This window comes from Ambystoma mexicanum, chromosome 10 (assembly GCF_040938575.1).
Source record: "Ambystoma mexicanum isolate Mex_15411 chromosome 10, UKY_AmexF1_1, whole genome shotgun sequence".
In the NCBI taxonomy this organism is placed as follows: domain Eukaryota; kingdom Metazoa; phylum Chordata; class Amphibia; order Caudata; family Ambystomatidae; genus Ambystoma; species Ambystoma mexicanum.
In genome coordinates this window covers 111,796,692-111,816,103 of record NC_090932.1, presented here as the reverse complement: position 1 = coordinate 111,816,103, position 19,412 = coordinate 111,796,692, and the positions used below count along the sequence as shown (strand labels likewise).

The following is a 19,412-nucleotide window of genomic DNA, read 5'->3' as shown; positions in this document are numbered from 1 at the left end:
TAAGTCGTTAGAGGTCACAGGTACTTCCCTCCTTGTGACTCTTTCTGGTCTCTCCGTCTTTCTCCTTGGATTAAACTGCCATCTTGGAACTGCTGTTTCCTTGTGTGCTTTGCCTCGCTCAGAGTGTGTTTTCGTGCTCTGCCTTTTATCCGTGTGGGGAAGTGTGATGGAAGTCAGGTGTGTGTAATAATCCGCAATTGCCTGGCCTTGCCTGTCTATGGTGTTGGGACATGTCAGGTATACGGCTTTGGTGTTAGTCCTTTGTTGCTCACGGTGATTTGTTTGTGAGAAAGAGTGAGTTTGTGTCGGAAAAGGAGGGTGGGGGTTGAATTCCTAGGTATCCTACCTGGTAGGATGGAAAAGGGTGTTATTGTAAAGGGGATACCACGGCTCACCCTGTGGTGTCCCACTTCCACTCCCAGAGGATCCCTCATCCAGGTGATTGTCCCGCACTAGTCCACCCCCAGGAACTGGATCCACAAGCAATGGCTGTGTCTTGGCCACCTGGATTACAGATCCCCTGGGACTAGCGGGTGAGACACCTTCAGGTTTTTCAGAGAGACCATCTGGTTCCAACCCAAACTTCATCTACTGTATGTCCAGTTGGTGAGCAGAGTGTGAGGTGGCAGACTGTCTGCGATTGGACAGACTCCACCTGTTGCAATGTTGCAGGTCCCTTCTATTGGTGGGCTGGGGCAACCACCAGTCCAAATTCTAGATAGAATAAGTGGAGCTGGAGCCATTTGAAATTGTCAACCACTAGATCCAAGCATCTGAAGCTGAGCGACCATCGGAGGAGAATCACAGCAGGACTACACCTGCACCCAGCATTGGCCAAGCCAACCACTGTGATTCAGACCTCTGCCTTCAAATCGCCTGGGAAGATTTGGTGCCTTCCTCCTCTGGACTGACGGAGCAAAAAAGTCTGAGGTCTTTCTCTGCATCCATCACTTTTCCAAGGTTGGAGTCATTGCTGTGTCTGCATTTGGCATACAACTGCCTTGAACTAGACTGCAACTGCCCCACCTTTAGAAAATATGCTGACATCCTCAAAGCTCTCGTCAACCTGCTGCTCTCATCTTTCGCCATGAGGAAGGGCCTATGGAAACTCAGTCTTACTGCGCCACTCCTAACGGGCCGCCAAACCTGTCATGGGTCACTCCAACATCTGTTCCAACCTGCTGCTCTTGATGGGTGTTCCTTTACAACTGGAGCCAAAATTGAGCCGTCTTCTCCTTGTCGAGGAGTCTCTTCATGAGCTCCTCATTTTGGCTTTCTCCTGTCTTGCTACTTGCAAAACCATAGTGTCAGGGCTGGTTTTAGTGCAAGGCTAGACTAGAGGTCTTCCTAGGAGTCAACCAGTTGTGGATGCCCGATGTTGAATACAAGCAAGATCATTATAATCGCTTAAACTAGGACAAGCAAAAAGACATACGCTAGTCTTAAGAACAATTTGGTAGGGGAGATTGACGGGTGCAGATGTGTTTTTCCACCTTATATCACTGTTAATCATGTTTGTGTAATAGACTTAATTTTAAAACTCTTTTCATGACTAAGTTTTGATCACACATTGCCTAATAATTCCACACTGCCAAAGTGGAAGACCTATTTCTGGGGCTTTGACTTCTAAATGTTGAGGCCAATCATTACACAGGGCCATGTTTCCATAAAACCGAAATGTCAGTGCTCTGTGTGCTTGTCCCTGCCCCAGCCATGAAATCTCCCAATTTGCCCATAGACCAGTTTGTATCTGGACTGGAACATGCTGGCAGCCATATTGCTAGAATCTACTAGGAATGGGCAGACTGAAGAAGTATTCATCTGAACTCCTCCCACTCCCACACACTCTGTCTTCCCTCCAGGGTCTGTGCTGGTGCTTTGTTCTGGCGCGTGGGTGCAAACCGTTTGATTTTTAGCATCCTGTGGCATGAGCATAAAATACTTAATTAAAATGTCTGAGAACGGCTCTTTACTTGTAGAGTTTTGATGCTGGAAGGAGCTTCGGGTTTGCACCTGACTTTTTTTGTTTGTATTTTTAGTTTGAAAATGAGTTAATCACTAAACTGGACCAGGAAGTGGAAGGCGGTCGAGGAGATGAACAGTATAAAGTGCTGTTGGAAAAACTGTGAGTATGCTTAGGAGTGCCCAACATGCACTTTTTCTGATGGTTATGGATCAAGTCTGAATATGTATTGATTTACAGTACATAAGTGCAGAAATAATAGGCATATATGCAGTCCTTCCTACTTTTGGTTCTGCACGCTTATTCCATATAAATGCTAGCCTTGAGTGGGAAGCTCTGATGTCACTTAGGAAATATGTTGTATGTGAATCCACGGTTTAGAAAGCACCAATGGCATTTTATGTCCGCTCTTTAGAGGTGCAGTGTTAGCTAACCCTGAGAATGGTTTTGGGGATGTGTCAAGAGGGCACATGTAGGGGATAAGGGGATAGGAGAAAAGCAGTAGTAGACATGTTACTGCAGAACAAAAATAGCCTAAAAATCCCTTAGGCCAAAACGGACACAAACCACATTAATTTTGACCGACTAGAGCAAAGTATTAAAAATAATTAAAATGCACACATATTCATTAAACATAGTGATAGGGGAGGAAACAGTTCAAAACCATAACCAAAGGCCTACAAGAATGAAAGACACATTTTAGAAACAGTTAGCTTTGCAGTCCACTTCAGGGGAAAATATTTACACTGCCCAGCCACTAAATTAGCTACAGTGTAATACTACTTACACAATGAGGAAAATGCAGAGCATGACTTTAAAAATACATTAAAAAGCAGAGATGAGTCCTAAAATCCTTTTTCTTGGTCCAGATTTATGGACCTCATTGTGGGCATAGGGAAAATGTCCAGGGGCAGTAAAGTGCATCCAGAGTCACCTGAGGGTTCCAGTACATTTAGAAAGATTGACTGGAATCAATGGGGCAAGAGTCACTGGGCTTCCACTTTATTGGAGGCAAGTCTGTGCTACCCCACAGGTGAGGATTCCGCAGCAAACAACCCAGGCAGGATGACGGGCGACCCGGGTTAAGAGATTGAGAGGTATGAGGATGAACCGCAATAACCAGTGGAAGATGCAGCTGAGCTTAAGGCCCTTGGAACGTGCATCTGTTACTGGATGGGATTACACCAGAATAATTCTGAGTCCAAACAACCGGACAAACTCAAGAAGATGCCAAGTTGCGATTTTATTAGCAATTATTTAAAACAGGTAGTTTACAACAAACATCAACAGACATATGCTCATTCTCAGCGATTTCCACATGAAAAACAATTACATACTCTATTTGTGCGTCAGAATGTCGCCACACTACGTGACAATAATAAAAAACCTATCAAGGGTTGGGATTGTTTATGGAACACATCTAGACACAAAATCATCTAGGAACTAGGTTTGTTATTGGCTGTCCGATATCAGGTGGACATAATGACTACCTCTTCATATGTGTAATTTAAGAACAATCAGTTACACAGTGTTTCAATGGTTTCTGAAGCTGTAAGCTCCTTCATTATATGGGCTAATGCAATTGGTTTGGCATGTGTGTGCCTTGTCTGGAACATTCGGTTCAATTAGCAGCACATAAGCCAAGACCCAGGTGCAAGTAGATGAGATGTTGGGCTAATTGGGTGGTAGGGCAGCTTAATGCCCTATCACCCATGCCTTCTGCCATGAAATTCTTTTTGTACTTGGCCTTGCAGTGTATTCTTGTCCTGGGAACGCAACAGGAGTGAGGGCACTCGCTATCGTGTCTGGAACTCCAAGTTCAAGCCCTATTTCCGGCCTCGTCTCGCGTGACAAGAGACCATGATTCTGTTAATTCTGCATGCTTTTAAATGTTTTAATTAAATGAAGACTTGGCATCCTTTGTGTTCTTTCTTGCACCTTAAAGTGAGAAGATTCATCCTCTGCACACATGTTCCTCTTCAGTGTAAATAGCTGACCTCGACTTCTCAGTTCTTGACTTCTGGCCAGACAGCCTCACAATGCAGCTCCAGCAACCTGTTATACTGCCGCGACACAGCCTTGCATTTTCTCTCCATGGTTCTTTGGCTTAATTATTTCATGATACCAATGTCCTGTTTTTGTACAATGGCTGCTCTGGCTGCATTCTACTTGTAGCTAGTAGCTAGCCTATATGATGACTTAATCTCTCTTGTGTTGTCAACGTATGTACATTCATTATACTTCTGATTTCTGCAGCACTTTATAACATGTAATCTTCTTATTTTACACTTTTAAGGTTCACTTGATTCTTTACCTCGTCATTTCTCCTCTAGGTTCCATAGATTGTCTTCATTCAGTATTTCAGGACATTGTGCACACTTTCTTATTACGTTATCGGTTCATTTTCCTAGCTCTTTCTCATATTCCTTCCGAGAGTTCTTCCTGCAGGTTGTCATCCACTAAAGGGTACATTCGATATGGTTGTCTTAATGGATACCTTCTTCCAAATACTCGCTGCGGTATTGGTACAATAGCTGATGTTAGAGAGGGCACGGTCTCATGTCTACTATACAGAAGAGGTAGGGGGTTTGGATCTCCTGCGGATGTGTACGCCTGCTCCTCTACACAGCTGAGCAGGAGGACCTCACGTGTAAGTCAATGGGAAACACGGTTGAGACTTGCATCCCAAGAATGTCGACCCCCGGACCAGAAGGGAGCCCTGGGTACTTATGTTTGTAGTTTTGGTGCAAACCGCTCCAGCCCAGCAAACAACCCGGGTAAGTACAGGATTCTTTCCTAGGTGCAGTTTCCAGGATCCAGTGCCCAGTCGTGACTCTTATGACGACCTGATTTTCCATGTCATCAACTTCCAAGCCTAGAGTGAATAATCCAGTGAGCAAGACTCTGGGAAGATGAGGGAGCCTGCAAAGTTGGATTCTGGTGGTTTGGCGTGCAAAGAACGCGGGCAGTCGAGCAGAACATTATTTTAGGATGGGGATGACAGCTGGAGGCATTTTTTGCTGTCACAAGCAGATCATGAGGAGGGGTGTTGGTGTCCCAGCACCCTTCAAGGTGGCGGCAGTGATTCACAGCCAAGATTAAGATCCTGGCAGTTAACAGTGGTATGAAGCAGTAGCGCTCCCAGGGAACCGTTCCAGCATAGAAGGCACGACCCAGCAGATGTCGGGAGGCAGCAGTATAATTCTGGAAGCCTGGACTGTACCTCCAGAGGCTCATAACCCTAACAGGGTGTGCTCAAGCCACTGTGCCTAACCAGTATGGACGGCTAAGGTTTAAAAACATTGGGGAAAAAACTCCTATAGCAGTTTGGCAGACCTGCCTCTTCCAAATAGCAGAACAAAGGAGCAAAAGAGAGAAGCTGTCAGGGTCCGGCTTGACTGAATTCCACAGGAGCTGATGCTGGCCCCACAGACCCTCACCAGGAGTTCACCTCTCAACCCTTAAATATAAGCTGAGCTGAAAACCCCAAGAAAGGGAAAGGGGAATTTGGAGAAAATAACAACGGAGACACTGCAGCCCTTCAACCGTCTGGTAGGCTCTGGTATCTGTGGTAAACAAATACACCTGGTTACTTATATGATAAGAAAACTTATTTTCTAAAATTATTCTAAATAAACTCTAAACTCTTTACCTCTTAAACCTCAGTAAAGACTTAGAGGTTAGTAATCTTTGTGGAATATCTTGTAAATATATCTTGTGTTGTGAATATAGTTCAAGCCAATCAAGTCTCTTTAGAATCCTAAAGTGATGGCCTTTGCAACATCTTTTCAGAACTAGATATTCTTCTTGCTTCAAAGTTCTTTTAACCTTATGTAGTTTTCAATGCTTTCATAAATTGCAGTCTTTCTCTGAAAGTATTGAATTCCATTTGCATAAATTACTTTAAATAATATTCGTTAACTTCCTGGAATACTGCTTTCTTTCTGCGTGTGAATTGTTTCCTTATTTACACAAAGAACGTATAGTTTCTTCCTTAATAAGCGTGTGCGATAAACACGTGAAAACAGAAGACGTGAAGAATTGTCCTCGCGTTTAAAATACACACGCGATTATTTACAAAACCCACGCGCGTGAAAAAATACGTAAACGCGATAAAAAATAACACGCGCTGATTAAAATGGACTCGCGCTCTATCGCAACCCAACACGCGCTTTCTCATGAGACGTCTTTCACGTAAAGAATGCACACGCGCTAAAATTCACTCGCGCAATTCTTTTGGGCACGCGCTCTATCGCAAAACCACACGCGCTTTCTCAGGAAACGTCTTTCACGTAAAAAATGTACACACGCTAAAATTCACTTGCGCAATTCTTTTTGGCACGCGCTCTATCGCAAAACCACACGCGCTTTCTCAGGAAACGTCTTTCACGTTAAAAATGTACACGCGCACTTTCAAAAACACGTAAACGACGACTTGCGAGCTCGCGCACACATTAAACAGTCTTGAAGAACATTACACGCAGTTAATAAACTTTAAACTCCTACGCACAATCTTCAAGCTTGTTTTCCTTATAATAACTTTAACTGTAAATGTCTTTTTTCTCAAATGAATTTGAAACTTGTTTACTCTTTAAGTTTTCTTATAAAAGAAAATGAAAGTTCACTGTGGCAATCTTAAAATCTTTAAAAGAACGATCCCACCTGATGACTTCTTGTTCAAACTGGATCAGCAAACGATATTCTTACTTCTTTGGTAGATTTTCTGAGCTCTGAAAAGGCCTTACTTAAGGAGCTTAACTAATGTACAACCAGCCACTGAATTTCTCTGGATGAAAGGCAGTTTAGAATCTTGCTCACCTCCCAAGAATCAAAACCATTGTCCTCTCCACCAATCAGGCAAACCAAACATATCATTGTTCCTTTAACCAATCAGATTAAGTTTCCTTTGCTCCATCTTGACTTGGGCAAGCACAATGTTAATTCTATGTACAAACTCTTCCTGTTACTAACCCAGCCAGTTCTGAAAGCCCAACTAACCCAGCCAGCTCTGAAGGCACAATGTTAATCTTGTTACTGTTACTAAGCCAGCCAATCCTGACAGAAGCCTAGAACAGGCATGGCTTTATGTCCACTGCACAAAGGTGCTGGCCAAAAGCCAGCCCTTCAATCACAAGAGGGGTTTGGAGGCTGAATGTCAAGATGACCAACCATGCTGGTTGGTCAGCAGGACTGCCACTCGGCCTAGACAAAACCCCACAGGAAATGTGAGGGAGAGCTCAGCGACTTAGACTGATCAAAGCCACTTTAAACTAATATGGAGGCTGTGTGAGGTCCCAGTGTCCCGTCCCGCAGAAATTGAAGATGAGCCCACTAACCCCTGCCCAACCTTCCGGTCAGGGGAGATTTGAAACTCATTATTACTCCTCTTTCTAATTACCGGATTGCCTTCCTATCACTCTGGAAGGCTGACTTTAGTACTCCCAAGTACCCATTCTCTAAGGACTTGTTAGTCTTCATGTTCTTAATCGCCTTAGAGTTTGTCTAATGTTGATTATTCTTTATCTTTTCGTCACTCTCTTGGTAATGTTACAAGAACTGTTTCAGTCTATTTCATTGTTTACTTTTGCTGTCTGTAGAATTTTGAATTATTCTCAGTGTTTAATTGTCTCTCTCCTTTCTGTTCTCTTTTTTCTCCTGATCGCGTTTTACTTCCCTTTCCAATAGTCCAGCAAATAATCCTACTGCTAATTTCTCTGTGGTGCTTGTCGCAACTGGTTTAAAAAAAAAAAAAAAACGTGGCTTCCCATGAAGCTTCTGGGCTTTATGCTAACGTGTGGCACGCGATCCTAATTATGAATCCCTTCATGACGTGCTCCCAATTATGGTGCCTCATGCTCCGCTGCAGCTTGGACTAAATCATTTACTCTTCACAGGTCGCGCTGACCCTCGATGCCTCTACCAACCACTCTCTACGCGCAGAGCTGCAAATCGATTGATACGCGCAGTGTTCATCTGTAAATAGGCCGCGTCAGGGTTATCCAAGCAATGCAATGCTTTCCTTGAAAAAACGATACTTCCTGACGCTGCAAGGTTATTTTCTCTAACCCGGGATGTTTGCGCGGACTTATCCGACAGCGACAATTCAGTTTGCCTTGCTCATCTACGCTTGGCTACATAAACGGCAGAAACTTCAGTTTTCGTATTCTCCTTAAAAAGTACGTTATTGAATTTAACGCAGTACACAGTCTGTCGTAACTACGAGCACAAAAATATTGTTCATGTAAACACCAACTTCTAAAATGGTATGGTTTCCTTCCATAAACTTTTTACATTGCTCAGTCATTGAAAATCTACTTTTTCACTTAGCTTTCTTCTCTCCACTGGTTCTCTTTCTTCAAATTATGAGCTGAAGTTGCTGTGACCTCTCTGGATCAGATCTGCTGATGAAAGGCAGTTTAGAACATTGGTGAAGGTTCTAAGTTGTCACAGCCGCCCTTCCTCCAATCATTCTTGAGTAAAAGCTTCACCGTATTTGAATGGGATAATCCCATTCCCCTATAATGTCTGTTATGGAAGTTAACTTTTCAGACAACCCTGAGCCCTACTACCCCAATGGAGGTTAATGAATCTAATTCAGCCGGCCTCTGCCTCTCTGCGTAGACCCGTCAGACCTGACGGGCTGCCCTGAGGGCTCACGAAGAAGGGCCATTTTATAAGGCTACCTCATGATTGCCATGAACAAAGGGAGCCCTAAAGTACAAAATGGCCAAGTGCAGGATTTAATAAAATGCATTGGTGCACCAATGGCTAACAAAAAGTACATTGGTCTAACAAGGCTTTAACATGACATGCACCACTAATGAAGCCAACACTAAAATACTGCTGCCACCAAACTACTCCCCAAAACCAAAGTAGGATGATATAATCACCCTGGGGCAAACATGCCTTTGGGGGAGACCCAGTATCGTATTCCTTAAGTAAGGTGAAACTGGTTGCAATGGCACCACCAAAATAAAGTCAGTGATACAGAAAAATAAATGAAATGAACGTTTCAATGTGTTAAAATCGCAGCAAAAATGCCTGTGAACACAAAATATTGTGGCAAAAGAGCAGTATGTAAAGTATGCGGGGGACACCCCTGCAACCCCCGGACACATACCATTTAGGGAGACCGGGGGACACCCCTGCTCCCCTTAAATGGTGTAATGAGGTACACCTTTAACAGGTCAAACCACTGCATTTTTGCGACGATGTTCAGGTGACATTTGGCTGCGATTTTATCACTGCATACCAAATAAACATTGAGGGGCCATCAGAAGTGGTCCTAGAATCCCCATAAATAGGAATTCTGTCTTCATAGGTCCACAAGCCCATTTATTTTGTGGTGGCAGAAATAAACCGGTTTGTTTTAGAGCAAGAGCAGCCCCAGTGATGGTCCTGGGCCAGAAGTCAAGGATTTGCAGCGTCCCATGCTGCAGTTTAGGGCAGTGACCATCGCAGCAGATGCTCCTGGGACACTTTCAGTGTGCACAGATGGCACTGGTGTAGGCCACAGGGCTGGGTGATCCCACCAGTCCTGTTGGATTATTCTCTAGTGGTAGGAAAGTAAGCAGGACTCCACCTGTATAGCTTGGGCCATGCCGGTTTGTTTGTAGCAGCATTCTTTCTGGTTTTCAGTGCAGGCACCTTTTCTTTGTACTCTGTTCCAGTGAGCAACCTCCAGAATGGTTGCAGGTCTCCTCTTCTGATCCAAAATCCAAGATTGGGGTTTCCTCTTCTCGACAATGGCAATCATCTACACCAGTCAAACAGGTAAGGGCTGTCCATTCATGAACATCCATCAACCCTACATCTTCCCAGGAACATACAATTCCTGGCCAGGTGTATGTATTGGAACTAGAAAGTCTTGACCAGTTCAATCGCACAGCCGCACTTGCCCGGGAATTCAATATGGATCCAGTGAAAGTGCATGCCTTTATATGACATTTCTTATCCTGTAAGGGTAGAAAGACGCCAAAAAGCAAGGTGGCCAAAAAATAGTACTTAAACCAAAATGTACGGCCATTTTGAGTATATGGTACTCAAAATGTCATAATGCAGAAACATAATTATGGTGCTCCGGAAAAAGATGAAAAATAATCACTGCCAACAGCTCGTAATAGGCATATGTTATGTTGATTTATACCTGCACCGCTGCCATGCGCATGGTCTCCAGGTGCTCGCCTGGCTCTGTAAGAAAAGTGAGTTTGTTTTTGTGATCAATAGGATAGTTTGTACTCGGAGGAACTGGCGTCTGTACATGTGAACTTTATAGGTGTGCTTTATTTGCACTGGTCCTGTGTCCAGAAGGGTGGCGTCCAGTGTTTGTGTTGTTTGTTGTCTGCAGGTATTGGGTTTGTAGCATGATTAGAGAGGGGTGTATGGTTTGCATGTTTTTGGTGGGTTGTTTGACTAGTTGTAAAGAGACAAAAGCCCTTCCCCGGATCTGAGCTCTCCTGTGTGATTATAGTTGAGTGATTAATGGCTGCTGGGAGAGTGATACACAGGAACTTTGGGCCAATGTTCCAACATAATATAATAAAACACAGATAGTTACTCACTCTCAAGCTGCGCCAACAATATAGATGAACACAATGTCACATCCATTGGTGTTTGCTAACATTTATTATGCAGTATCAGCCTACATGTGTTTTGACCCAATGGTGTCTTCTTCAGGGCTTTGCTGAGTGGTTACCAGTTCCCTTTGCATGGGCAAATTCACGTTGCCTGAACATGGTCTTTCAAGGTTGAGTGGTTTCAAGAAAAGGCAAAGTGCCGGGTATCTATAGATCTGCCTCTCGCCGTGCTCGGAATGTGTTCTGGCAGCGTCACTGTTTGACTTGCCCCATGGGCATGTGTAGTAAGTGAGGGTTGTGGGCATGTGGAATAGAGATGGGGTGGTTAGTTGGCTTCTTGTGATATCTGGGTGTTGAGTAGTTTTATTGTTGGTTCTTAATTCTATATTGTCCTGTTTCTACAGACAGACATCTGTGTTTATCTCAGTGAGTTCAATGGCCAGGTTTTTAGTTGTTTCCTGAATATTAGGCGTTCTTCTGTCCTTATTTCCTTCTGCACTGAGTTCCATAGTTCGGCCATCAGATACTAGAAGGTGGTGGTTCCGAAATTCCAATATCAAAAAGTACCCCTGCAGTACACTTCTCAGTTGGTGTGTGTTGCAGTAAAACAACATTGAAAAACATGGGTGGGGAGGACACAGTTCACCTGCACGGGCAATTTTATGGGCTGACCAGTTCCCCCAAAATAAATGAGTCGCGCAAGTGAGGGAAGCTAAAAAAAAAAGGCCTTCCCTCCAAAGTCAGGCTAGGGCTTAAGCCATGGGCAATAGGCTGCAGTTTACATTGATGTCAACGGCCAGAATGTTGCAAGGAGAAACATTTTTCGTAACACACATGCATTGTAAAGCTGGGATGGGAGTGAACAAATGCCTTTGCATCTGCAGGACACTGTCACAGATGGACTAACTCTTTGAATCAGGTACCACTCTTTCTCACACCCAACACTTCACCTGTAACACGCTTCACAACAATCTCTGAATCGCTCTGCTCAATCGTCCGTCCTTCTCCCGGTGTCCGCTCCAACTGACCCCACCTGAACACCCCACATCATATCTGGTTCTTGCAGGATTTTATACCCCTGGATTTCCTTGGCTACTCCTTCCTCCTCTCACCATTGGTCCCCATGTTTACGAATTTTCATGGGCCTACTTGCCTTTCTGGTTTCATTTAAGGTTGGGCCACAGCAGTGGGAAGTTTCGAAGACTCTAAGTAGTCCCGCCCCCTTCCCGCACGTAGTGCATAATGCAATCTATTAGTTGCGAGTGGCTGGGTGTATGCTGCTAATGCTGAGATGTGGTATGTCTGTATTTGAAGGTAAAATGCTTTGCCGGACCAACATATAGATGTTTTTCTTTCCTCGACAGCTGGTAGTTTAATTATATAGAGTGTGGTTTGCTCCCTTCTCTGCGTGGCCTTCTGGGACAGGTAGTTATGCAATAACTAAAAAGGAATTCTGGCAGAATGGGGTGCATTGGGTGATAGACAGTGGTATCTGGTCTGGGCAACATGGCCCACACGGGCAATGGAGGTGCAGACATCTGGTCCCTCCCAACTCACTCCTCCTGCCTCTGGGGCAGGACTGGCTCTGGTTTAAAAAAAAAACCTGATGGGCCTCCTGCTCAAGGTTGAAAGGTGTCCCTATCCTGCCTGATGGGGTCAAGCACCTGACCCTGCCACACATCAACCAGTAGAATGGCTGCACCTGTAGAGTCAGTCGTCCATGCCCATGCTCTCCCAGTGCTCAGTCAGCACATGGAGAGGTAGCTGGCCAAAAAGAAATATAGTATATGAAAACCTAATGCTCTTGCCTTCTGTCTGCGCCTGGTGGAAGAATATGCACAGCACAGACGGTTTATCGGGCAGAACTAAGTCCAATCAACTAAGCGCAATCGATCTTTCACCTCCTACCATGGACATAAAAAAAGATGGTAATTCATTGATGTGCCACCAAATCGGACAACAATAAAAGAAGCCTATCACAAAACTTCAATGTAAAAATAAATGTCTACTTTTCATAAGGAAGGAATGCATTGGGGGGGTCATTATGACTTTGGCGCTAGCCGTGCCAGTAAATACCAGCACATTTTCTGGCGCCCGGGAATGGGCAATTACCGGGGTATTACAGCCCCAGCAGACCTGGTAATTGCCCATTCCCGGGCGAAGGAAAATATTACACCCCATTCCCATTTGAGTCCCATTGGGAATGGGGAGGACGGATAAACCGGCACCATTCAAGAATGGTGCCGGTACATCCATCAAGGTCTGCGAGCGGGTGCCGCTCAGCCCGCTAGGTCAGACCTGGTGGGCTGAAAGGCACCCGCTCGCAGAACTCATAGTTTGCCAGTCCGGAAACAACAGTACCAGCAAGCCTACCGGTACCATTGTTTCCGGACTGGCAAACCTATGAGGCCCATTGTGTCTTTATAGTTATCAGACAATTCGTTTTTTCCAATTGTGTAAACTCATTAATTTTCATCAAGGCATATTTTATTGCATTTCAATGTGTTTCACTATTGTCAAGAAGAAATGAATCCTCCTACTTTACAAGTAACCTAGAATGTACATCATGCTACTTTAAGAGATGCTTGGTTTGTATGTGCGGATTAAACTTGGCACAATTGCAAACTTTCCCCTTAGCTGGAAGTGCTGAAGACTTGATAGCAGTCTCTTTTGAGTTTGATTACTGTGATATTTCATAAGGTTTCAGGACATATTTTGTTTTGATGTTTCTAAAATCATTTTCACATTTTGTTAATGCATCCAACAATAATGAAAAATGTTGTATGGTAATAGAAGTTGGCATAGTGCGTTTAGTGGGACATCACTATGTATTTTGGTGAACCTATGGGCTAGACAGTTGACCTCTTTGGGGGGGGATACCTGATGATGCTCTGGGCCAATTTATAACTCATCCCTGGGATTAAGACCCACCTCCCTCTATAACTAGTCTGCCAGTCTCCTGGATAGCGCATCTACGTGCTCTCTTTACTGTTAACTCTGTAGCTGCGCAGCATTGTGTATAGGATATACATTGTTCAAGATGGCCACCCACTTGCCTCGATTTGATTGCTCCTGGATTGAGATCATTTGTAGTGGTTCACTTCCCTTCTAATGACAAATGGGGCTGTTTATAACTTCCTACATTTTGACCCTCTGTTGCTCACCTTCTCCGATTCCTTCTTTTCCTTCTGACTGTAGTTTATTGGATCACTGCCGGAAGCACACATTCCTATCCAGCCCTGGTGAGGCGTTTACTTTTTTGGTCAGTAGCCTTCTGGAGAACCTGTTGGACTACAGGACCATAATGCATGATGGAAGCAAGGAGAACCGTATGAGCTGTACCGTCAATGTGCTGGTAAGTGACGTTTAGCTAGCTAGACCCATGTCATAGTCAGTCACATCATCTGTATGGGGGTTAAATCCATGGCCAGCAAACACAACCAAGTTGTGGTATACGTTATATGTGTGCAAACAGAACTGCATAGTCTTTACAATGAATGTGCTGGGCAGACTGGCAGTCTAGAGAAATATACTTTCTTGATATGCAATCTTGTTGTGTTAGAATGTGTGTTAAGCCAGACTTCCTATTTAGGGGAATGTAGGGCAGCTTTTTAGGGGATCTCAACTATTCCTCCCCACACACCCTGTCCCTTTTTGGTCCCCTGATCTTTTTTGTGGCGAAACGGATTTGAGGAGAAGTGCCCCTGCCATTAGGTCCCTTTATACCTTCATAAGGTATGTGGTATTGGGGTGCCTCTCGTATACTCGTTGATTGGGCATAAATGCTGTTATAAGGCCCTAGGATGTCCAAATAACTGATATGTATGTTTTAGGCCTAGGGATTGTAAATCAATTGTTTCCCTTCTTTTAATCCTATACCCTGCCATATGCGTTAGGTGGTGGCCTCCAGTTCTAGGTTTGGGATTTGTCTTTAGGGTACTGTGCAGGCTTACAAGTATTAGGTTGTATGGTATCGTGGTTCTCCCCACCGGCTGTTATTTTATCTTGGGTACTCACCGCAAGTAGAGGGCCCACATATAGACATTTGGGTTGGGCGAGTCCTTGTTGTAGGCATTACTCTTTTTATAAATATACTTGCTGTTTCTTTAATACTGGGTATAATCCTGTAAAGTGCTGATTTGGCCCGATAGTTTTATGTTCTTAAACCAAATAAACGTTTTTTTAAAAAAGATTGACAAAAAGACCAATTTAGAAAGACTGCTCTGTGAGCCGACAGAGCAGACTTTCAAAATCAGACTGTCACGCCCCTGCCGCACATGAGTGCGCGCAGGGGCTGACTGGCAGGCCAGGACCCGGAAGCGCCAGCGGGGGAGAACGGGTAAGTGTTTGTGTGTTGTGTTCAGGGTTTGTGTGTGTGTGTTGTGTGCTCGTGTTTGTGTGTGTTTGAGTTGAGGGGGGAGTCTTGGGTGGGGACTGGGGCTGAGGGAGAGGGGGTTGGGGTGAAACCCCATGATTTTGAAGAAAACCCACAAAAGGGGAGGGTGTGATGGTTGAAGCATGTCCTTTTTTCGATTTTTCTTTTTTTTTTTTTTTTTTTATTATATAGGCTGCCTAAAATCAGCAGAAAAAAATCTGTCTTTTTGTTAGGCGGCCTATAAAAATCAAAAAAATGACATAGAACCAGTTTTGTATGTGTGACTTTATTAAAGTATATATTTTTCATTATATCCGTGTGATGTATTTTCTGAATGTATGTGCGTGGACTAATTGTACCTCTGTCAACCTACTATCCCTACCTCAGAGTTGAGCCTTGTCACTCTGACCACACTACCCGTGTTCAAGAGAGACTTGGTTTCCTGTTCTTGTCCGGTGTAGTCTTCTCCTTGAGGTTAGTTGTTCTAGCATCCTCAACATAGGATGGTACAAAAAGTGCCTTAACAATGTGTGTTAAAATGCACCTTTTATTTCCCAAAAATCAGTCCTCCCTGAGGACTTGTCCCTTTTCAGCCATAGTTTTATTTTCTCATTTACACCACGATACTCCGGGGATAGGAATCGGAAAATAGTGACCGGCGTTCGGTCTCACTATCCCGTCCTGTTCCGCTAGAGCTATGCCACAAAGTTTACAACTAACCATTCCAAACTACACCACTGTCGCGCAACAAACCCCCTCCTCAATATCAATAAATCATTGCTATGAAACTTCAAGTCAGCTGATCTTCTCTCGGTAAAGCTACCATTAACGCTGAATCAAACGGCTACATTACACCTCATTTACAGACCAGCTGGCCCTGCGACATCCTTTGTAGACGAGATTACATCTTTAGTATTATACAAATCTAATTAGCAAATTATCCTCCTTGGAGACCTCAACTTGGGCTACCAAGATCCCAACGACCCTACCGCGTTAGACCTCGCCAATACATTACCTGACTTAGGATTTACCCATCACATCCAAGATCCTACCCACATCAAAGGGAGGACACTCGACTGGCTAGCCGATCCTAACTGCAACATTAGTTTACAAACTAACTCACCCTGCGCTTGGTCAGATCACCACATTATTACTTTCAATGTTGAAGCTATCCATCGCCCCTCACCTACGATCGCGCCTGCCATGCCGACTAGAAACAAAAGACAAATTAATCCCTCTTATTCTTCCCACCCTTAATAAAGTTACAGATTCTTGCTCTAATCCAGCAATTTTAGCAGATACATATAATCACGCCATGCTCACAGCTCTAAATTCTATAGCTCCCATTAAACTTAGGAAATCGGTCATTCCTATCGTTGCCCCATCTCTCTACTCAACACCGACGTGAAAATCCTGGTGAAACTCCTTGCTAACAGACTGGCCCGGCATCTCCGTGCCCTGGTCCACGGGGACCAGGTGGGTTTTATCCCAGGTAGGCAAGGGTCAGACAACATCAGAAAAACCCTTGACCTTATGTACGAAGCCTCGAGTAGTGGTTTGGATGCCTATTTGCTTTCTATAGACTCGGAGAAGGCCTTTGACTGAGTAGAGTGGCCATATATGGGCAGGGTGCTGCAAAGAATGGGGATGGGTGTAAAGTTCTGTCGTTGGATTGCCGCTTTGTACAACGGGCCCTCGGCTAGGGTAGTGGTGAATGGCACTGTTTTAGATCAGCTCTTTCTCTCCAGAGACACCAGACAGGGTTGCCCCATTTACCCCCTTCTATATGCTCTTGCAATGGAGCCTCCCGCCATATCGATACGGCAGCACTCGGGGATTACGGGGATCAAGGTGGGCAAGCTAGATTTTAAACACTCACTTTTCGCGGACGACATTCTAGCATACTTAACCAACCTTGATACTTCTCTCCCTAATCTTCTCCACTTGATTCAGGCTTTTGGAGTCTTTTCAGGCCGAAGATCAATCCATCTAAATCCTGCTTAATCCCGGTGGGGTCGGGCTCCTGGGGCAGCGAGGGAGGGGATACAGTGGAGGGCATCAAAATAGTGCATACCGACATTCTATATCTCGGGATCCACCTCCCAAGAGTCCTGGGCTCCCTCTTTGAATTGAATTTTCCCCCGATTCTCTCCAAAATAAAGTCAGACCTTGCTAGGTGGACGCCCTTGACCCTCTCGTGGTTTGGATGAATGGTGTCTGTTAAAATGAACATCCTCCCCCCGCCTTCTTTATCTCTTCTCTTCCCTCCCCACAAAGATTCCAGAGCCATTTTTTTAAGTTCCTCCACCTCCTGATCCATCGTTTCATTTGGAATGGTAAGAAATCGAGGACCAGACACGATACTCTAACTCTCCCGAGGTCTTTTGGGGGGTTTGGGCTCCCAGACTTTCGCCTGTATTATAAGGCGGCCCAGTTTAGGATCATGCTGGAACATATGAGAGATGACTGCGTACCTATTGGACATACATCAAGGATACCCACAGGCACCCAAGGAAAGTTAGAGATTGGTTGTGGTCCCCAGGTAGTGAGCTCCCCATGTGAGCATCCTACGCTTGCGGTGCTATGGGATCTCTGGAGGCCTTCTAAGGAGAATTTTGCCCTCTCCTCCTGGCCTTCCCCTCTTTCTTCTCTTTGGGGTCCTCCCCTCAACCTAGTTAAAAGGGGCCTAAGAAATACTCAGAGGTGGTCAGACATGGGCCTGGAAAGTGCTGCCCAACTGTTTCGACAGAATTCCTTCATAGAATATGACTCCCTGGTGGAGGCGATGGGGGATAGCTCGATGTCAATTTTTGAGCATCTGCACATAAAGGGTATCCTCACCTACCCCCATTGGTTCAAGGAACTAGCGCGCTAGCTTTCCCCCTTCGAGAAGGTGATTGTAGAGTCTCGTTCACGCAGGGGGTCGCTCTCAAGAATGTATGGGGCCTTGATCACAACCCAGCTGCAAGGTAGACAAGGGTTTAAACACTTCTGGGATGAAAAGCTTGGGTTGGGCCACCTAGATTCGACCATCACAGGGCCGAACAAATTTGTCCGTATGCTACCAAAATGGCCACCTACTGTTTTTGTTTATCTGCTGCCTAGCAACTGCAGATATTTAAACTGTGAACATCCGCCGGCAGGCGGAAGCCGGCGCCCGACGAGCAAAGCGCCGCAGAGACTAGCGCCTGTTTTGCTCCTGTTTGCGCACTGTGGCGCGTGGGGCCAAACCTCTTCGCCCTGATCCACAGTGAGGTAAGACCCAAGAGGTTCCTCCCTTTCTAATAACTGCCAAACTCTAATCACCGTATATTCATTAACTCTGCCTCACTGTACAAAGTGCTGCGATACTTGATCCTGCCCTGCAACAACTAAACGTATGTTTAACCGAACTTTGTTCTACTCATCTCGGTTCCCAACTAACACTCGCCTACCGAGCATCCGCGCAGCCTATTTAACAGGGCCCGCTGAAAGAACAAATACTATCTATACCATCAAGCACCTCTCCAGTTCGGTTGACTCTGTAACCTCCTAGAACAGTTGCCTACAATCGAGTGCCTCATTCTTCTTTGTCCTAAGATTATTGCAAAGTGTCTGTAATGCAAACATTGCGTTTTGTAGCAAACTGCTAACATCCAAGTTACCTGATGATTGCTACTAACACCAATATTTTTTACAAGTTACCTGTCTTGTCTAAACCAATTGCATGTACCGAATTTACTCAGCATTAGACTGCCTCCAAACTCTGTTCCTACTACTTAACACTGCTATGTCCATACCACCTACCTCTGCCTTTTAAGGGTACCTCCACCATCAGTCTAACGGGAACCTCCACCTATGTATTGGCAACCCATGCACAATTATCCAGTGGCAATTGATTTATCACCACTGAGATTAAGTTATTCTGAATGACATCTGTACTGCTTGTCTATATTGCAATGTATTAGACTTTGATTGTATCCTGAACTTGTTTTATCCTAACAATTGCCCTAGCCTGCAACTTATTGCATAGAACGCCATACTCATGCCCACACGCCATACCTCCAGTAACACAGACCCTGTTCTAGCCTATCCAACTTTTAGGAACCTTACTATGACCCTCCTTAGAATCATTACTAACGTGCTACTCTGTCTCTCCATACTGGGACACCATCTGACAGTTGTACCAACCGCCACCCTACTCTCAATGAAAATGCCTGACCACTGCAAGGGCAAACCTACACCTTTCCTCACTCCCTTACAAGGAACCTCGCATTCTATCAATCCTACCACCTTCTTACCCAAATTAACACCAAACTTGGGTACTTCACGGATACCCAACCAGCCAAACAACCTCAACAACCCACTCACACTTACTCCTATGCAATGGATAAAGCGGTTTGCTACCAAACCAACCCCTAACCTCCATTGCCGAGGCACCATCAGAAATACCAGGCTTGCCTCAAGGTTCACCATAGCAGAACCACTATTTAACCTCTATCAGGAGAACATTCCCATT

At 44.8% G+C, this 19,412-nt stretch overlaps 1 protein-coding gene across 1 annotated transcript in view; it reads left to right on the top strand.

Annotated features, from left to right (window-relative positions):
- The window catches only part of DOCK5 (dedicator of cytokinesis 5), a 1,209,967-nt gene that overhangs the window by 797,887 nt on the left and 392,668 nt on the right, over nucleotides 1-19,412 (top strand). The window contains exons 34-35 of the mRNA XM_069617597.1: nucleotides 2,040-2,125; nucleotides 13,738-13,894. Of these exons, the coding sequence (XP_069473698.1) occupies nucleotides 2,040-2,125; nucleotides 13,738-13,894 (243 nt within the window). The remainder of the gene's footprint in view (nucleotides 1-2,039; nucleotides 2,126-13,737; nucleotides 13,895-19,412) is intronic.